Source organism: Schistocerca cancellata, chromosome 1, assembly GCF_023864275.1.
Source record: "Schistocerca cancellata isolate TAMUIC-IGC-003103 chromosome 1, iqSchCanc2.1, whole genome shotgun sequence".
NCBI classification, from domain to species: domain Eukaryota; kingdom Metazoa; phylum Arthropoda; class Insecta; order Orthoptera; family Acrididae; genus Schistocerca; species Schistocerca cancellata.
This window is the reverse complement of record NC_064626.1, coordinates 82656532-82676791: the sequence shown is the minus strand read 5'-3', so window position 1 is coordinate 82676791 and position 20260 is coordinate 82656532. Positions and strand designations below refer to the sequence as shown.

The following is a 20260-nucleotide window of genomic DNA, read 5'->3' as shown; positions in this document are numbered from 1 at the left end:
CCCAGGTATGAAGTGGTTTATATTGCACAGTTGTTCTCCTCTAGTCACATGATGAATCTTCCTGCCGAGTTCTCGCACAGGTGTCTTTGTTCTGTTGCGACGACAGGTTGGAGTCAAGCTCCGTTTAGTGAATAATGTGTCTGTGTGTGATACACTTACAAGCGGTTATTTCATTTATGCTCTTCTTGTGCATACAAAGCGTGTGTTGAGGAAATATGTTCGAAAGATTTTGGAATAAACAATGAAGCTATTTCTGGTGCAGCAAAATGTGTGTGGCTGTGTACGGGGCCTAGTGACACTGTTGAGAACCAGGAATTGTTCAAAAATTTAGGGAGATATAATCGAAAGCTTGGCCCTGTCTAGGGCGCTTCTACAAATCTGATTCACACATGTTTTGAGTGTGTGTAGCTGGTGTTTTTCAGTTGCGCATGGTCGAAGAGACGATTGACGCAAACACCTGGCTAGCAAAATTCATTCAGATACAGTGAAGCTGAAGGACACCGAGAAGAATTTAATAATTTTGACTAAATCTTCGGAAGATGAAAGTTCGGTGGCAAACATAGAGTTGCTATTTACGACATTCCTTATTGATCACAACTTGCCTTTAGAATGCATTGACCATGCGGGACATTCATTCAAGAAAATGTTTCCTGATTAGAAAATAGCCCACAAGTACGATTGTACGAGAACAAAAATGGGAGCGCTAGTTAAAAAGTTTGTGCAATTGTGGGAAAGGTAACGAAGTGGCGTCGCTTTTTGACACCGAAACTAAGCAGATTTCAACTGTAATTCTCACAATTCAAGAATCCACTGACAATACAGGCAAAGGAATATTAATTGTTTTGCATAATGAACTAAAGTAGATGGATATTCTGTGGGATAAGCGTGTAGGATTCGCATGTGACAATCCAAGTTCTGTGACAGGTATTTCCAAAGGTTTAAGTCCTTTATTTGTTAAGGAAATACTAATATTCGCTTTCAAGGCTGTGTTTGTCATTTTGTGCACGTAGCTTCTCAAAAGGGCCATAATTGTCTCGTATATATTAATATTGAACAATTTTTAAGTCACATTTCTCATTACTTGGTAAAGTAAGGCACTATCCGTCGCATTACTAATCGGCTTTCTTAAAAGTTGGCAAATCTGTAGACGTTCACTTGCATACATATAGTCTGGCTTTACTACTGTATTGTAAAGCCGCGGTTTTGCATTTTTTAGACAGGCATTTAAAAAGTCTACGCTTGTACCATAAGTCCTTCTGATTTTATGTAGTCTTCCCTCTATAGCTGCTTTTCGCAAACCATTTCCTTAAATGATCTCGCTAAGATATTTAAACTTTTTAACGTTCAATTTTGTCAGTATCTGTTTTCAACAATTTTGGTGCATTTTTAATATTTATAAAAAGTATGGTTTTCTCTGCAGAAATTCTTCAGCGGCTCCTCCTAGCTATTTCTTGTAAAAGATTGTGTTACAGCAGATATCACATTTTCAAAAAGTATTGCAAAGTCATTTGCAAACGTGGGACTATTCAGTATTTTTTTTCTTCCCTATTTTATTGGAGAAATATTTTATTCTTTCAGGTTTCCATTCTAAATTCACTATTTTTCGTGTGTCTGTAAGTGTTTCACGAATTAGATGTGCTAATTTAGACCTTACACCAAAAATGCGATTATTGTATCTGTAGTTTTATCTGCCAACTTCAATGAAACGGCACGCTAAAATCAACAAAAATCTCTAAACGTATTTTTAATCCAGTAGTGTGTGGCGAATGGTTGATTTCAAATTAAATATTTGTTCAGAACATGATCTGCTCTTCCTAAAACCACCTTCATATTCATCTAAATGACTGTACGCTGTTTTTTCTACACTGGTTAGTAAAATCTTGCAAAATGTTTTACATGCAACTAGTAGCAAGTAAATGCCTCTGCAGTTGTCATCTTCAGATTATTTGTCTTTCTTGTGTTATGGATGTGTCAAGGCTACCTTCCACACTCTTGGATTTTTCTGTTTTCGAGATTTCATTAAAAAAATTTAGCTCATTTTTTATTATTTGTATTAGATACTGTGTAAAAATTCATTTGTGATAGTTGTCTCCACTAGTTTTACTTTTCTTAGTGTTGTCATTACTTCAATTTCTGTGTTCGTTGGAAGTAAATCTTAAAAAGATTTTCATGAGTGAGAAATCTAGCTTTGTGGGTTGGTTCTGGACAATTAAGAAGCCGATCGAAATTTTCACAAGTTTTTTGCAATTTTCAGTGTCGCTTCTGCCAAGTTTGCCATTTTCATTTATGAAACGCACTCTTCGGGTTTGGTATTCGTTCAGTCTGCCCTAAGTTTCCTTATTTGAAAATCTTTGTTCTTGAAATTGTCCGTACTGTTTCTTTTCTTGCTGTTTAAATTGACCATAGTGTCAAACTTTTCTTGAGTATTTCTACTTTTTCCTTATTTTCGCCATCATCGTTAAAGCTCTTCATATCTCATTGCACCATGTTTTAATTTTATTTTGGATTGAGCAAGTGTTTTCTGCACAGCATCATTTATTATTTTAGATAACTAACAGATTGTCATATTTCAACTATTTCAATTTCGTCTTGATATTTCAAATTGATTCTTTTGCTATAGTAAGTTTGTTTTCATTTTATTAGTTTTGTGATATTTGTTTTATTAGGTAGGAGTATAACCTTAATTTTAGAGGGGTAGTGATCAGAATCAAATTCAACATTCTTTTTTACTTTCACATTCATAATTTGCGTAGTAGTTTTATGAGAAAACGCTACATGATCTACTTGAAATTTTCCCAATATCTGGTCTAGGTTAGCTCTTTTGAGGACTGAGTAATGCAGTACTGCGTTTCTACATTTTTTTCTCTAGGCAGTATCATATTCATATTAGGTATTTTAAATATGTTTCTAAAAGATTCCAAAATTCTATTTTTTTTGTTTTTTTGTTTTTGAGATTTTCCCTGTTGTCATTTATCGCTCCAGGACCATTACCAAATATTTATTTTTTTGTTTTTGTATTTATTTGATAGGGCTGATGATCGTTGTGAGACAGATCTAAATTTTGTTACATACCCTATTGTACTTTTGTGAACATAGAAAGCGGTACGCAGTAAAGGCATCCCTCTCATAATTCTAATCGGTGGTTTGCCTTTAAAGATAGTTACTTTTTCTTCTGGGAATGTGTCTCTTAGAGTTGGTAGAATTTCTCTTAAAAGCGTTCCTATTTCTTTCTGTTCACTGGTTTTGAGGGAAGAATTTAAAGTTTGTAAAAAGAATAGTTTTTCTTAGCTAATGAATTACTCTTCGTTTAAAATTTCTGGACTGAGAGGCCGCAGCAGATACGCAAGATTATTCCCTTACGTTTCGTCTCCGCCTGTGAGAGATCTATTTATATATAAATATTTCTTCACACCCATTCACCGATGGAACGCAAGAAGAATAGAAACTGTTTTTGTGTGCGTTTGCGTATGGCGCGCAGTTCTATTTAGATGTAGCATTTGTACATATTTGAATTACTTAGAAAAGAAGCTGCTTAAGAAATGAGATTCTACATAGATAACAGCATTAATGAGACCAAACATTGGTTGTGGGCAACAATTCCAGTATACTGAAAATTTTTGTAGGAAACATTAGCTTTGATTGATCATTGCAAAGCCTCAAGAATATTCTCACGTCATTCAGTTACAGTTTTAATTTGATTGTCACACTGGAGGAAAAAAAAAGAAAAGAAAGAAAACACAGAAATAAGTATGAATATACCCGCGATTGTATGGGCGTAGGAATGAAGGCACTACAGTCACCAAATATACTTTTTCTTTTTCATTTTCTTTTTTCGTGGGCATTTCATTGTTCACGGAGTGACTTGGCACAGTGGTTAAGAGGCAGAATTACTGTCTATGGACTTCTCACTTCCCTGTGAAAAGTGCATAACACAATATAAACTATAAAGGATTAGTTGCAGAGTAACGTAAACGTTAGGTTTATATCTCATAACTCCAAACTTTAGTATTAAGTGGATCCACTTTTTGTCCACTACTAGTTTGCATAAATCGTACTCCTTAGCACATTTGCTTACGTTAAACTACTGCGAACAAAACATGTCATGTATTATTTCAGGGCAGACGAGTAATGTGGCCAGATCCGAACCACATCACGAATGTGATTGTTCACTTGTCAGTAGTATCCTGCTCCCTGTAAATCAGCCGAATCTCAAACTTCAGAGGATACATTCCCCTGTAACCATGTAAGCCGCGAGTCGTTCTTTCGATGGCTTTTAGGGTGGTTTTTTGTAGCCAGTCATGTACCAAACTTTTTATCAGTGCGTACCACTTTTGACATTTTTAGAAATTTGGGCATATTACTGTAGCTGGTTCACTAGTTAACAAACCCTTGGTGAGGGGGGTAAGATCGGAACTACTGCCGCAGGATGAAGGAACGGTACGGGGGCAATAATTTTTCACAATCATGCACAGTGCTGACGACGTGTACATGGTATCTGCGTCGTGCAGGTCAATTACTATGTGTACGTACGTTATAAAGTTTCATGGAAGCACTTTTTTTGCAGAGTCGTTCGTATTTACATGTAATACTTAATTGTATGAAATTAAATTACGCCGGTTCTGTTACAAATATTCAGTGAGTAAGAGAGGAATTACATTTAAAATCAGTAATCAACCGTTCACTGCATGATTAAGATTTCAGTGCCACGTATTGGTACACCACATACTTCGGTAGCAGTTACAAAGCGCCACGAAAACTACCGAATAACCACCGACATGACCCGATCAGAATATCGCTTACGTCAAAACAAGATGAATCATTCCCGCCCAAGACAGCGAGGACTAATGATGGATGGTGAGGGCGGTACAATCCTACCTTCTTGTGTCCTGCGTACTGTCAGGAATAAACATTCTGTGCTAAATCTTTTTAAAAAATCACAGATTTCGCTTTTATCCATAAGTTAATTTCTCAATCATATTACTTTAAAAATAAAGTAACGTAGAAGAATAATTTTCTTTTATCAGAACTTTTTTTTTTCCTCTTGTAAGTGTATCACCTGCAATGTCCTTGCGTACCACCGCATAGGAACCTCTGATCTAGGGGTTCGCAGTGATAAAGCTCTTCATGCAAAAAATGCCTTCAAGGAGGAAAAAATCGGTTGTGTGGCGAAACTGGCAAGGTAAATGAGCTGTAAAACTTTTGCTGCTCAAAGAAAGCGTATCTTCACTATCCTTTATGTGCACACTATGAGGTTATAGAAGCCCCAGTACGAATCATACGAAACCATTAGTAGACTAGCAAATATGAGAACATAGTACATCAAATCTTAGTCTGTGGCTACTCTTCCAGAACAGTCCTCAGATCTAAATCTGTGTTTCGGAACGCGCCAATGAAGCCGTTTCGTCTGCAGTAATGTACGTTCCAACTGTGTGTTGCATGTTTTTCTGTGCTCTTGTCTATGGGAGCAAGAAAGCGCAATCAGCGATTTAACATCTACACCCACACTCCGCAGATCACCTTACCGTTTGTGGCACCGTCAAAGTTCCAGTCACGAATGATTCGCGGGAAGGAAGACCGGTGGCAAGCATCCGAGTCGTTTGAATCTCTCTAATTTTGCCTTCATGGACTTCTAACGAGATGTACATTGGAGGAAGCAATGTATTTGTTGACTCTTACAGGGATGTAGATCTCAGTATTTAACAGTAATCCACGACGTGATCCAGAACTCCTCCCCTTTTAGCATCTGCCACTGGAATTGACTGAGCATCTCTGTGATTCTTTGGCACTTGCTAATGAAACTGCAAAGAAACGCTTTGCTGCTCTTAGGATTGATAGAGGAAACGAGAAGATCCAGTCCGTTTCGGATCCCAGGCTGACGAGCAGAATTCAAGTATTGGTCGTACGATTGCTTTGCAAGCTACCTCCTTTATGGGAGGATTCTTCCAATGAATCTCAGTATTACATATGCCTTACCACCGATTGGTTTTATGTGGTCATTTCACGTGCGTATATATCTAGATGATTTGTGGTGTGAATGCTTCCATTGATCTGCATTTGATTGTTCTGTGAATGCTTTCATTGATTGTTATGCAATCGTGTTATCATAAAATAGTGAGTCTTTCTGCCTGTTTATCCGAAGTATCTGCGGCAGGTCCTCCTGTGTTTCGCGACAATTTTCTAGCGTTGGTTTGTACACAGTTATGACGCGCGATAAACCCCGCAGAACTTCTGAGGCGTTTCACTATGCCATTTACATATATTAAGGGATGGCTAAGGTTGGCCGTGTCGTTTTCCAAGCAAGGAGCCATCCCTGAACTTGTAACAGAATCGGGGTTTGAATTTCTAGAATGCGAGTTAAATCTGCTAATCACTGCGCCGTTACATGAGGTGGCGGGCTGCTGTAACAGGGATGAAGTTTAGTCGGTAACAGAATTCGCGCACTTGATGTGCTCAACTGTTCACAGCTTTACTGTTAACACAGCATAAATTACAAGAAGACGAAGTGCTACCAACATATTGCCTATAGGTGTTAGGTCGAAAAACGACCCGAACATATTGCGACTGTTTCAGATAATGTACGTTGCTGATTTAATTATCTCTTATGTTTATCTGTTGTGTTCAATAAATATTGTTTAGTATGCACTGTACAAATAAGTAACAACTTGCCGTGAAAACGTTGTAAAGTCTTTTCGTAAGAAAACAAAGCAACCCATATTGCCACGAATTAACATCATAATACGCAGTTAAAGCTTCGAAACAGTCTGTGTCTACGTACAGTCCACAGTCATACTGAAGTAGCGTTATAGGACTGTTACGAAAATGTGCAAATATAGCAGTACGGTTAGAGACAGAACAAAATCCAGTTAACAAATCATTCAGTACCAGTACAATTAAGTCAATACAGCTAATAGAAGCAGAAAAAACAGGCACTAAAAACTATGCATTTCTGCAAGCTTTTCGCCTTTACATCTACAGGGCACAGATACATTTAGTGATAGCAGACTTGGTTTTACTGTTATAAATCGCATACAGTCTGAAACATCTAGACTTTCAAGGATGGCAAAGGCGCAACAGTTTCCGCCAGTGCGCAGAACAAGAGTTGCCTGCGCTGTCCTAAAACATGCTGTAAACAGACCCAGTTTCAGCGAGGACGTTCTACCTACATTGTTCAGTCTCCAAGTGCCACCTGATCTGGCATGCTGTACTGTACTGCTGCCGCAGTCCAACAGGAAATTAAACTATAACGCATTTCGCTTACGATTAGAATATTGCTTTCCCTGTATTTTGTGTGGCTTGTTACATTTGCTTTCTTGTGATCGTATGCAGGTCTTCAGTAATGAAAGAAAACTAGGTATTATTTAATTTCCGACGCATGTCAAAGAAATGCAACCACCGCTGTAACACGACGCTGAACGCTACGCTCTTACCGTTGCCAGCAGCACAAGTCTTACGGAAACGGGAAGCTGCGCACGCAGGAAGCGTCGGCGTACAACACAACTAGCAGTGGAAACAAAATTGCTGTTCTGGCTGCTGTAGGGCATAATCCTGAGGTGTATGTACGACAAATCGCCCGCAATTACGGAATAGGCTGTGGTAGTGTGTGGATAACATTGCACATGCGTACGTTTACAACTGTTTCCTCTCTCTCGCTCGCTCGCTCCCTCCCTCCCTCCAAGAACTGTACGGGAATAACTGAATCCCGCGTTGAATTCTGCCGATTTGCACCTAAGAGGTTGCAAGGTAATCCTGAATTCCTAAGTGACAGGTTGTTTATGGATGAAGCGTCGTTCACAAATCATGGTTACGTGAATCTGCGGCACATACGACTTTGGGGTGTCAATGCTGAGTGCGGTATCATTGGTAGCCGTACTGTAGCTCCCTGTTTTTATCAGGAAATATTAAACATGCAGCAGTTGGTTCAAATGGCTCTGAGCAGTATGGGACCTGAGGTCATCGGTCCCTTAGAACTTAGAACTGCTTAAACCTAACTAACCTAAGGACATCACACACATCCATGCCCGAGGCAGGATTCGAACCTGCGACCGTAGCGGTCGCGCGGTTCCGGACTGTAGCGCCTAGAACCGCTCGGCCACTCTGAAACATGCAGCAGTATGCACCCATTACTTAGACACTTTAGCCTCTCTTATGGAGGACGTGGAATTGGAAACGGGTCTATCATTGTGGTTCCAGCATGATCTGTGCGCCGCACACTACGCACGTGTTTCCAGGGAAGTTGTGAATGTAATGTTTCCAAATAGGGGGACGGGACGAGAAGGTCCTGTGTTCTTGACAGCCCGGTGACCCGACTTGACACCATTGAGAATCTGGTCACATATGTCCAGGGAGGTGTCAGGACGAGCGTCGGGAGAGTGACGCCTGTGCTCCGACCCTTTCCTCTAGGAACCACATATAACTGAGGGTCGTCCGCGTTTCTGTAGTTCCTTGTAATCGGCAGTGGTGGTGTGTGTTTCTGTTCGTGAAGGTTGTAAATATGTTAGCAAATTTAGGACTTGTTTCGGAGGAATAAGCAAGACAGACAAAAGAAGAAATATGTAGATCCACAGTACCTGTGAAACAAGGCTTCCACAGGGAGAGTTCGAATAGTTTCCTCATCTCATGGGCGAGAAAAAGTTTTATGAATATTTTAAGATGACAGCAAAACTTCGCCAACTTTAAAAAAAAAATAGAACCAAAATTGAGAAAAACGACACATTCTAGAGGCTATCAATTTCACTCAGAGGACACATGACCCCTTTTTTTTCTTTCTTTTAGGTATATTAAAAAACCTATAAACAGAAGGTACAGAAAAAAAGTTTGGGGATATCACTTTTGTTGTATTCTTTTAGTGATTGAAAGATAACTGCATAATTTAGTAAAAAGTAAACTTTAATTTCTGTAATCCTAAGAACAACACATCACATACATTTCTTGGAGTTGCGTGTATCGAGTAACGTTCGTAACAGCAAATCTCTCAGATGATGGTGGTGTTAATCCTTTTACAAGAGAGACTTTTCCGTCGAACGAGAGTTATTTTGTACTGAAGCGTGTAATGCGTAGGAAGTAATGGGGCGGCGTTGCGATATGTTTTAGGCAGATCCGCCTGACTAAAGACCCCATGGTGCTGGCTGACGTGCCGTTCTGCGCGGCGGGCGGTGCGGGTCCGCCGCTCGTCGTGAACGGGTACCACGGCGGCGGCAGCGGTGCCGGTGCCGGCGCGGGCAGTGCGTCACTGGCGTCGCAGGGCAAGTCCGAGGAGCAGTGCTGCGCCCGCGTGAGGCCGCTGGCGCGCCAGCCGCAGCTGCCGAAGCGCAAGCTGTTGCACGTGCAGGGCCTGCACGCGGCCAGCAAGCGCGCCTCGCGGCCCGCCACGGTGCGCTGCGCCTGCCGCCCGCCCGCCACGGTGTGCGCGCTCTGCACCGGCCGGCCAGACCCCACGCAGCCGCGGCCGCTGCACGCTCACCTTCCGGCCGCAGAGCGCGCCGCCGCACTCGACCCCGCCTTCCACCCCGTGCTGTCCATGCCGCAGGGTGAGTATGTCTCTGACTCGGCGGGCTCGGGGAATTTCTGTCCACAAAGCTGCATCATTCGTGGCTGAAAACCCGTTACGAACAAGTTTGCAATTACGAGGGGAGCACGTCGTGGCCGGACGTGGGGAGCACGTCGTGGCCGGACGTGGGGAAAAAACTGGCAGAGTAAAAAGCAAGTAAACTTAGCTTGCTCTAATTGGCAGCAGCTTCCATCCTATCAGCCATAGGTAACTGCAGGCACTTTCGTACAAGATATTTCTCTTTAACCCACAACTTTCTCCTCTGTGAAAGAAAGCAACTAGAATTGGTGGTCTAGCGCGATCACGACGGTACGATTAGCGACACCTTACGGTGTGCGCTCGTCGAAACGCTGAGATTTACTGTAGGAGCTTTGAATTGAGGCGATAAAAAATATTGTTCCGAATTCCGCAGGGCAGCCATTCTTATTCTTATTTGACAGATTCCGAACTGTGTAACTTCCTAGGAATTAAACTTATGTATTTTAGTTGTATGTATTTTTTTACTTTTGATTTAAATATATTGTCTTGAGATCCTATACACAACATCCAATCGAGCTTTTTTGGTTTCTCTGCTCCACCAAATTCAACCTGAAGAAGGAAGTATTAAATTACAGGAAAGTCATTTGTCCTATGTTCGAGAAGCCATTGGATAGTAGCTTCACCAAGTGTATCAGTTAAACAGCTTATGGGAACACTTGTAACAGAGAGATTAATTTTGGGAATCTGAACGGGAACACCAGGAAAAGCACTTCTCCTAAGTCAAAAGCAGTCTACATGTAACAGGAAAGCCCGCATCTGTCGAGGACACTGTATTGCAATCCACAGTGCCATCTCAAAAGGCTGGACGACAACTAATAGATGTTTGCAGCCAGTGGTGAAGAATCACACTGGTGAAGAGTGACTATCAGAGCTCACAGGTGTTCATAGTTCAGTCTAAAAAGTGGTGTCTCTCGCCAGTACAAACCACGTGAGGTGGTGTAGCTCGATTATTGAAAAGCCACTTTTTGTATATTCCACTTGGGAAAAATGTATCTAAAAACAAAGATGATGTTACTTACCAAATAAAAGCGCTGGCAGGTCGATAGACACACAAACAAACACAAACATACACACAAAACTCAAGCTTTCGCAACCAACAGTTGCTTCATCAGGAAAGAGGGAAAGACGAAAGGATGTGGGTTTTAAGGGAGCTCTCCCTTGGTTGCGAAAGCTTGAGTTTTGTGTGTATGTTTGTGTTTGTTTGTGTGTGTATCGACCGGACAGCGCTTTTGTTTGGTAAGTCACATCATCTTTGTTTATATATATAGACTTGTATTTGATGTATAGCTCAAATAATAGTGGACAAATCATGCAGTAATTTTAGTAGATTAGATTATTTTCAATTATTCTACCATACTGAACACTTTTTCTTCAACTCACATCTTTTGTAATGTTTCAGAAGAAATTCAGTAATACACTGCTTCCTGTAATTGGTGACACATTAAATAACTGTATCCCTATGAATGTGTAACTGTTTTCGTTTTTTAAGCTTGTAACTTGTATATCAATCATCTGTCTTTGATGTGTCATACTGGTGCATAGACTTATGCAGTTCATGGCTGTCTTTGTTTTCCTTGAAATGAAATGCACCAAGCAACTGAAAATAAATGAGAATGCAGTCGTCAGTATTTTGAGCAGCTTAAAAGTAGTCTGTATATAAGTGGTTACTTACACCAGCAGTGTAGCTAATGGCCTTTTTGTTAGATAAAAATTATTTTCGCCCAAGAGGAATTGCACCATAGGAGCACTGCATGCTGTGTGTGTGAGTGTGAGAGAGAGTATAAAATTTCAGCAGCAGCTTTGAGTCCAACAAGTCATGAGTTTACTTAGCAGATAGGTGACTAGGGCCAATTTTGTGGATAGAGTTGGTGTCAGTTTCCCAAGCTAATTTTGGATCAAGATGAATGCCAAATGCTTAACCGAGGCACCACAGTTATCATTGTTACATAGCCTGAAAAGAATATTTACAGTTTTAGAGGGGCTAATTTACAAATAATTTACTCTCAGCCGCAATGCTGTATATTATAATTTTGCACTCTTCTGCCTGAGCGTGTTAGCGTTCTTGTCCGCAATGCTGTATATTATAATTTTGCACTCTTCTGCCTGAGTGTGTCAGCGTTCTTGTCAACTATAATAAAGACAGTGTCATCTGTCATGTGGACTTAATAAGATACCATCATATTGGGTAAATCATTTACATAAATTATGAAAAGCATAGTTCCAAGCACGAAACCTTGTGGGATACCTCCTGTGACTCACAGTATGTCTGATTTGTTTTTGTTAAAAATCTACAATTTGCTTTCATTCACTCAGTTAAGATGTAATCAGGGATAGCACTTCGCCCTCAAAACCATAAAAGTAAAGCTTTTTTAACCCTTTATTTGAGGTAATATTAAAAACTATAAAATCTAGGTTCAGATTTTTTATTTTATTGTTGATGAGGTATTACTGAAAGGATAGCAAATTATTATATTTAAAAAAATGATAGTCACTAAATGCATAAAATGCTCAGAGGACTAGCAGGATTATATAGGCAAAACACATTAAGGGACTGAAGTCCCAAAAGAATCATACTGCTAGTGTTATTGCTTCTGGTGATACAAAAGCAGTCCTTTTTTCATCAATACACAAAAACTGTTACACTCTGAGCACTTTGAATGTGGGTGTAGATTTCAATTTGTAGATGAGCAGCAAAGTTCACATCTGCCTCTTGAACTAACAAGTGTTGCCCAGTGAGATCCTGTATTTTCTAGTCGTTTGGTACTGAAAAGCTGAAGTTTGATAATTTTTGGGCATATTCCTGAATGCAGACTAAAGGGTGGTATGGTTGTGGAATGCAGATACAAATTGAATTTTTTCCTTGCCGTACTCCTTCTCTTACTCATTTGCATTTACTGCAGCTTCTGCAATGTTTTGTGAAGTACTACCACACACCAAAGACTTTCTGCATTATTATTATGGATCAAATTACTAATAATTTTGTTTTCGCTGTAATTACCACGTTCAAATGGTGTATCAGTCAGTATCATATGGAAAGTTTACTAAAGGTCTGAAAGCAAGAAAAGTTATAACCATCAAAGAAAAGACACAAAAAATTAGTCTAATCTCAAAATTGTGAAGGCAGTGCACTGGACTTGACAAGACTGCTAAGTCCCAGTCACATTTTACCTTATAATTTAATATTACAAGGCTATTGTATTTATATTTTATCAAAAGTAACATTAGTATGTATAAAGGTAACTAAATAAATTACTACTCACCTCAGTCCATATATAAACATTAATTTTATTTACATAACTTTGCAGAGTTGTTTCACATACCAAACAGCCATTTTCAATACAGCTGTTTACATTTCGGGCTGAGGTATTGGCTTCTGAATCGTGTTTGGGCTGTCCATACATCTAGTGTAGGAAGCAGAAACTACATGGAATGGGATGCCTGTCCCCAGAGGTGTAATGGGTTGTCAAGTAACACAGTTCCACACACAATCTGGCAGATCTCCTTAGTCCTTCCAGTAAATAGATGGTTTATATAACTCTGTGTAAATTTTATTTGGGTCAACGAGTGTGGCATTTACGAAAGTTTGAATGTAGAGAAATTGTTCAGTGGTTACTGGGCCGTGGATTATCTCATTTTTTATGTAGTGCATGACCACTGTCATTTTTAAACATGCTGGGGAAATGGCTTCTATAATCCGTTCATCATAAAAATAAACCTTGTATTCATCCGTGTTTGCAGGATCCTAATTGGATTTTCGTTGCATGTGGGACTGCAGCCAAGCTGACTAGAGTACTGTCAAGTTCGATAATAAGAGTACTTTTGTGCTGTGCGTTACTTGCACATAGACTTAGCAATAATATGGGACAATAGCTTTACCGTCGCATTTAACTTGGACAGCACTGGCCGGTCAACTGGTACAGCTAGCCTGCAGTGACGTGGCCAGCTGCAGTTCACACGTAGAAAGAGACGAGCATAGGAGCAATACAGCTTCGAATGTCATTTAATTTTTATGGATAATGAAACAATACACTGCAAATCTCCCACAATATGCTCCTTAGACGACTAGACGAAAACGGCAACACATTGTCGTTTTTAGCTAATGTACTATTGTAATTAAAAACAAGAATTATGAAAATTCCTGACTTAACCACAGGATAATTTTTCTGTATAAGCTGTGTGTAACGTAAGAGAGTATTCAAGGATTTCACTGTACAGTTAAATATTGAAGCCACTGAAGGTATTACTTACAGTCAGTTTGTCTGGTAATCTCTTAGCTCCTTCCTTGTCCAAATCTGAGAAATACATTTCAGTTCTGGAAGTGTCACCTGCTACGTTCACGAGCCTATCAACAACTGAATCCACGAAGCCAACCAGGCACAGCACGTTTTCTCTTCCTTTTATGACGAGCCGTTCTATATCCTGCCAATGTTCGGCAGTGATGTGTGAAAAATTTGCGTGCATTAGTTCCATTACGTCTGGCAGCTTAACAGTCTTATTACTTCTCGGGCCAAATCCTGCAGCTCGACTCCAAATCAGTTCTGTTGGATTCATATTGTAGTGGTACAGTAGTAAATGTAGAAATGTAACATTTGTGTGATGTAATCGATGCTCTGAAAATTATTGTTTTTCATGTTTCTAAGATACTTATCTACCTCTGGGGTTTAAAACGATGGACATAGCCAAATAAAGAGGATTTGGTTTTTTTTATTTTTGCCTTAAAAATTAAATTATGTTTTATTAAACAACTTTTATGAACAGTAATCATAAAACATAGATAATTAAGAATTTGTATTTGAAACAGGAAGTTCACATCCAATATGGAATTAGAAACAAGTGATGTGCATTATTAATAAAAAATGATGAGTTTCATAATTACGAGATGTAGGTACTTCAAATTTGAAGTAATTTAGTTTCTTACATTAAAATAACACACGTAGAGTTAAAGACTATTAGATGGTTTTTATTAAACTGAAGGGCGTAACAGAACAACTGAACAAAAACGCCTGTTTTACTCTTTGATGGTACAGCACTTAACGCAAGTCACACAGAGAATCATTAAAATTGCAAAACACCCCTCCTCAGTTTAATGACTTTACATTTAACTCTAACAAAAATTAAAACGAACCAACAAACTCCTCAAAGCAATGAATCTAGGAGCTGGTAAGCATTTGGTAAAAGTATCTGCAATCTGGTCCTTCGAACATAAATGCTCGGCCTTGATGATCCTGTAGTGGTGAAGTTGACGCACAGAATTATATTGAACATTGACGTGTCTCAACCGTCGATGTTCCCATGTTTTCAGTAACCATATACAGGACTGATTATCCTCAAATATACGAATTGGTAGCTGGAGTGGAATTTGAATATCGTCCAGCAAATATTTCACCCAGAGTAACTGAGCTGCAGCTGTCGCCAGAGGCTACATATTCTGCGTCTGTAGAAGACAAAGCAACACTAGTCTGTTTTTTTGTTGCCCAACAGACAGTGTTTCCAAAACATTTTATTAGATAACCAGAGGTAGATCTTGCGTCTTCTTTTCTATGCCAGTTTGAATCAGCATAGGTCAGAAGAACCTCTTCATTCCCCTTTCGATAATGTAGTCTAATATTGACAGTTTCTTTGATATATCTCAAGACTCTTTTTAAGATTTTCCAGAGTTGTACCGATGGATTGTTTTGGTATCTGCTCAAGAAATTGACCACAGCACACGAATCAGGTCTTGTTGCTGTCATTGCGTACATCAAACATCCAATCAACTCTGCAGGGCTTATCGATCATTTTTCCCTCCTTGATTTCCAGTATAACTTCCATAGGCGTCTTGACCTGATTACAATCTTGCATGTTGAATTGTTGTAGCAAATTCTTCAAATATGATGTTTGGCTCAGATACATTTCCCCCTTGTTCATAGAAATGTCGATTCCCAAGTATGATTGTGGTTCTCCCAGTTCCTTTATTTTGAACTTCTCCTTGAACCTAAATTTCACTCTGTCTCTATTATTTCCTGTCATCAACATAGAGCACAGTGTAAAAGACAACTTCCTTTAAAATCATATAGGAAAGACATTTAACTGCTTCTGACTGATTGAATTGTATAGACTTAAGAAAGGTATGAATAGAGTGATTCCATGATAGTGGTGCTTGCTTTAAGCCGTATAAAGATTTCTGTAACCTGCAAAGCAAACCAGTTCTGTCTTTCAGTTCTTTTGGAATACCCACTTCTTCAGGAATAGTCATGTATATTTCCTCCTTGAGTAATCCATGAAGAAAAGCGTTGCCAGCATCAAATTGTTCCAGAACCAGTCCTAGTTAGATTGCAATAACTAGGATTATTCTGACAGTTGCAAGTCGAGCCACTGGTTCATATGTTTCATTGTAGTCAGATCCCCTTTCCTGTGAACATCCTTGTGCCACAAGTCTAGCTGTGTGTGTTATGGTATTCCATCCATGTCCTTTTTTAATTTGAACACCCACTTACTGCCAATGGTCTTCCTTCTAGGTTGTAATTTAACAAAGATCCAAGTTTTGTTTTCCTTCATAAAGTAAGTTTCATCCTGTACAGCTTTATACCAGTGTTCCTTATCTTCACGATTTTCAGTTTCTGTGTAACTTTTCGGTACATCAAACACAAATGAATCAGCATTGAGTGCAAGAACAGCATAGTCTCTCTGATATTTGGGGGTTCCTCTTCCTGGCAGAACATCGAACACTTTTCTTTTCTGACAAATTTTCAGCTTCCTCTTCATCATGGGTCAGTTCTGGTATGGGAATTCTTTCATGGCCCCATCAGTTGGTTTGGTATCTTCTTCGACAATGTCTTCTTCAATATCATCCTCCTTGGATGATTCCTGTACAGATTCTGGGATCCAATCCTCAGCTGGTTTACTTCCAAAGTCAAATCTTACTTCATAGAAAACAATGTTCCTTCCTGTGACTATTTTTCCTTCCTCTGGACACCAAAGCCTGTAGCAATTAGGACAGTAACCAGTGAAATAGCATGTTAAGGACTTGCCCTCAAATTTCCCTGTTCTCAATTCCTTTGATACCAGTAGATAAGCAATACATCCAAAAACTCACAGCTTATTCAAATTAGACTTCTCGTTATACCACAAAGCTGCAGGCACCTTTCCTTCCAAAGCCGTTGTAGAACTTCTATTAAGCAGGTACACGGCAGTACGAACAGCTTCTGACCAGAACATTTTATCTAATTTACACTGAAGTATCATAAAATGAGCTTTCTCCATAATAGTTCTGTTCATTCGCTCTGAAACACCATTTTGCTGAGGACTCTATCTGATTGTAAACTCAAACTGTGTTCCTTGTTCTTCAAAAAACTTTCAATTCATTTGACATGTATTCACGACCACTGTCACTGAGCAATCTGCTAATCTTACAGTTGAAATGAGCTGTAGCCATGGCATGAAACATCTTCAGATAACGGGTTACCTCTGACTTCGATTCCAGTGCATAAGCCACTGTGAAATGTGTAAAGTCGTCGACAAACGTGAGGGCATACTTCTTTCCATCGAAGGATTCTGGTGCAGTTGTACCACACAGATCACTGTGGATCAACTGAAGATATCTTGTGGCAGGTTTCCTATTGTGATTGTATGGCAGCTGTGATTGTTTTCCTTCGACACAATTTGAACATTGTTCCGTGGGGATTGTTGAAGTGAAGTGTCCAGTTCCATACCATCAACTTATGACTGGAGGCGTCTAATGTTACCATAACTCAAATGGCCTAATCTGCTATGCGACAGTTCCGCATTAGTTGCAGTTGAAGCAGCTGACAAGGCTTTTCGTTGCAAAAAATTTAGAACATATTACTGAGATTCAGACCTATTAGCTGAGTGGTCAGCACTACGGACTGTTAATCCTAAAGGCCCGGGTTCGAGATTTTCTCCGCTCAGGGACTGAGTGTTGTGTTGTCCTAATCATCATCATTTCATCCCCATCGACACGCAAGCCGCCGAAGTGGCGTCAAATCGAAAGACTTGCACCAGGCGAACGGTCTAGTCACACGGCATTTTTTATTTGCAATGGCAACAGTTTCTTTTCCTTTTTAATTAAACCTTGAGCCATTTCAAACGTGATACTGAAACCATTATTTCCAGTTTTTTAACTGACAGCAAATTATAATTAAGATCAGGCACTGATGAAACATCTTAAATCGTTATCTGATTTTCCTTTCCTTTTACCACACTAGTGACTTTAATTTCTTCTTTTACTTTAGCCTCAAGAAAAATGCCTGACTTAGCTACTCTGACTTTAATAGGCTATTCCGGTTTCCTTAAATTAGTGAGAGGTATCTTACTGTTAAACAGATGTTCCTTCCTCCATAGTCCAAGAACCATTGTTGTTCGTTGACTGACCATTTGATGCTTAAAAACAAAACCCATCTTCCTCTTTGACGTTAGCTACGGCCACAGAGTTGCTGATACTGAGTTCTTGTTTGGTACCTTAACTCTACAATTAGCCCATTTGTGTCCAGGCTTCCCGCAACTGTGACAAGCAAAAGTTGAAAGAAATTCCTTGTTGACTTACATAATTTCATAATTAACAATTGTTTTCTCAACAGAAGTTGACCAGCAATTCCATTTCTCTCGAACGTATTGCGCAGAGCTTCATAAATCAATAGAAGTTACATTATCTTTCGCGTATTCCAAGTGACTGTTGGCAATGCGTTGAACAAGATGAGACTTAAATTGACTATCTTGTTTAGCCATTTCAGCCAGTCGTGTTTCCTTTGCGGTACGCTGTGTATTCTGGGCTCTCTTTAACCATTTCCACGCGCGTGTTTCACTACGGAACAGAAGCAGCCTCAGCCATTTTCATACTGCGCATTAACAGCGCGACAGTCAGAGCACAACGCTGCAGAGGCTGTGACTGTACGCGAACTTTGAAATAAAAAGTATATAGCTAAAGCGTGATTAAGACAAACTTTGATGGCTGTTAATATATTTGAATATTTTAGTTTCATTTAACGTAACTTAGTAATACGATATCTAATCGTAAGTAGGACCTACTTCCACGAGCGTAACAACACCACTGTACGTGTGCTACGGCTTCTGACTAGCGTTTGTGTTTGTTCACACGAGGTTTATTCTTATGATGAGAATTCAATACTTACTACAGTCCGTTCAAGTAAACAGTGTGGTTTCTATTATGATACTGTGAAACAAATCTCTTCTACTGCAAGGTCTTCGCTTTCTATGTTTTGGGAGGTACAGACCAAAACAAGAAAGAATTCTTCTGTTCTGTGAAAAACACTTCTTCTCTCAAGCAAGTGATCGTCGCAATTGACGTATGTATTTTGGATCTAGATCTCTTTTGGTTTGAATGATCGGTCCTCTCATATCCCTCAATACTGACCATTCCTCCTGTAACACCCAGCAGATTTCAGATAGGCGAAGTTGTTTTGAACCGTAGCTTAGCGGACCACCGAACGGCAAATTTCTAAAGAATCCCATTCACACAGTCATGGGACCACCAGTAGAAAGTTCGAACTTTGGAGTTAAATCCTTTTTTCAATGCATAAATACTGCGTGCTATCGAAATTCATAGACAAAGAACTGTACTTTCCTCTGTAGTTTTAAAGAGTTGGCATTATAGGTACAATGTTGCCGACTATATTGGTGTGCCAGTGGGATGCGTCGAACGTAGAGAGATTTTTCCCAAAGAGCATAGAAGTGGAACTCTCTTAATCGTGTTTGCTATCAGTTAGAGAGACGTTACCGACTGTAAACAAGATTCTAGCAAGTTACTGTGGCTAGTCAGTAACGCCCTTATCTCAGATTGAAGATACACACCTCATATTAATGTCCACTAATTGGTGTCCGGATAATTTTCATCACACATTGTATTTGTTCCTTCAAACCGTTCTCAAATGGTTCTAATGGCTGTAATTGTGGGTGGCAAACTGCGGGTCATCTGCAATATTATCGTTGGAACATACATTTAGCGCAATCCACTCTATTCACTGTCCATAATTGATAAGGTTCTTTGTCAAGCTGATTTGTTCAGTTTCATTACATTGTTTACTAGTAAAGAAGTACGAGACTCGTATACATTAGATGTAAATTGAAAATTCTTTGATCGCCACACAACTGTTCATCATGAATAGCACTATTAAAACTTTTTAGTATCGCTATCTTTTGTGTTGAAAGCGTTGTTTCGATATCGCAAAGTGTGTTGTTTATTAGTTGAAGACAAATTATCAAATTTCGGCATTAAGTGGACTGCGTGAAAGTGGCACGCTGGAGCTCGATCTAGTAGTGCTATCTGGGATATCATTCTTGAATCAATATGCTGAAAATTCTTTGGCTTTGATGAATCACCGCATGTTGTGAAAAGTAGAAATGGCTCGTAGTTTATGTTGAGATACTGTATATTCAACCTGAAATTACGAAATGTTGCTTAAATATAAATGAAGACAGTTGTATGCCTGCATAACAGTAAGCACTGTGCACAATGGAAAAAGTTTTGCGCGCGCTTTTCGTTTAATTCAAATATGTGCGTAACGGGATTTTACCAGTAACGCTAGAAAATGTGCCATATGAGAGAGCGCATTGAGCATGCTCGGGTAGAGGAACTGGTGAGTCACATGGCAGGTACATAATCACGTTTGGAGATCCATAAAAGTCGCGCAGTGTGCGGCCGCGTTTCGTCGCGTCGAT

The 20260-nt window shown here is 39.6% G+C and overlaps 1 protein-coding gene across 1 annotated transcript in view; it reads left to right on the top strand.

Moving 5' to 3' along the window:
- Positions 1 to 20260, top strand: part of LOC126177630 (KAT8 regulatory NSL complex subunit 1) — a 263481-nt gene that overhangs the window by 184702 nt on the left and 58519 nt on the right. Inside the window, exons 4-5 of the mRNA XM_049924508.1 lie at positions 9091 to 9344; positions 9387 to 9527. Of these exons, the coding sequence (XP_049780465.1) occupies positions 9091 to 9344; positions 9387 to 9527 (395 nt within the window). The remainder of the gene's footprint in view (positions 1 to 9090; positions 9345 to 9386; positions 9528 to 20260) is intronic.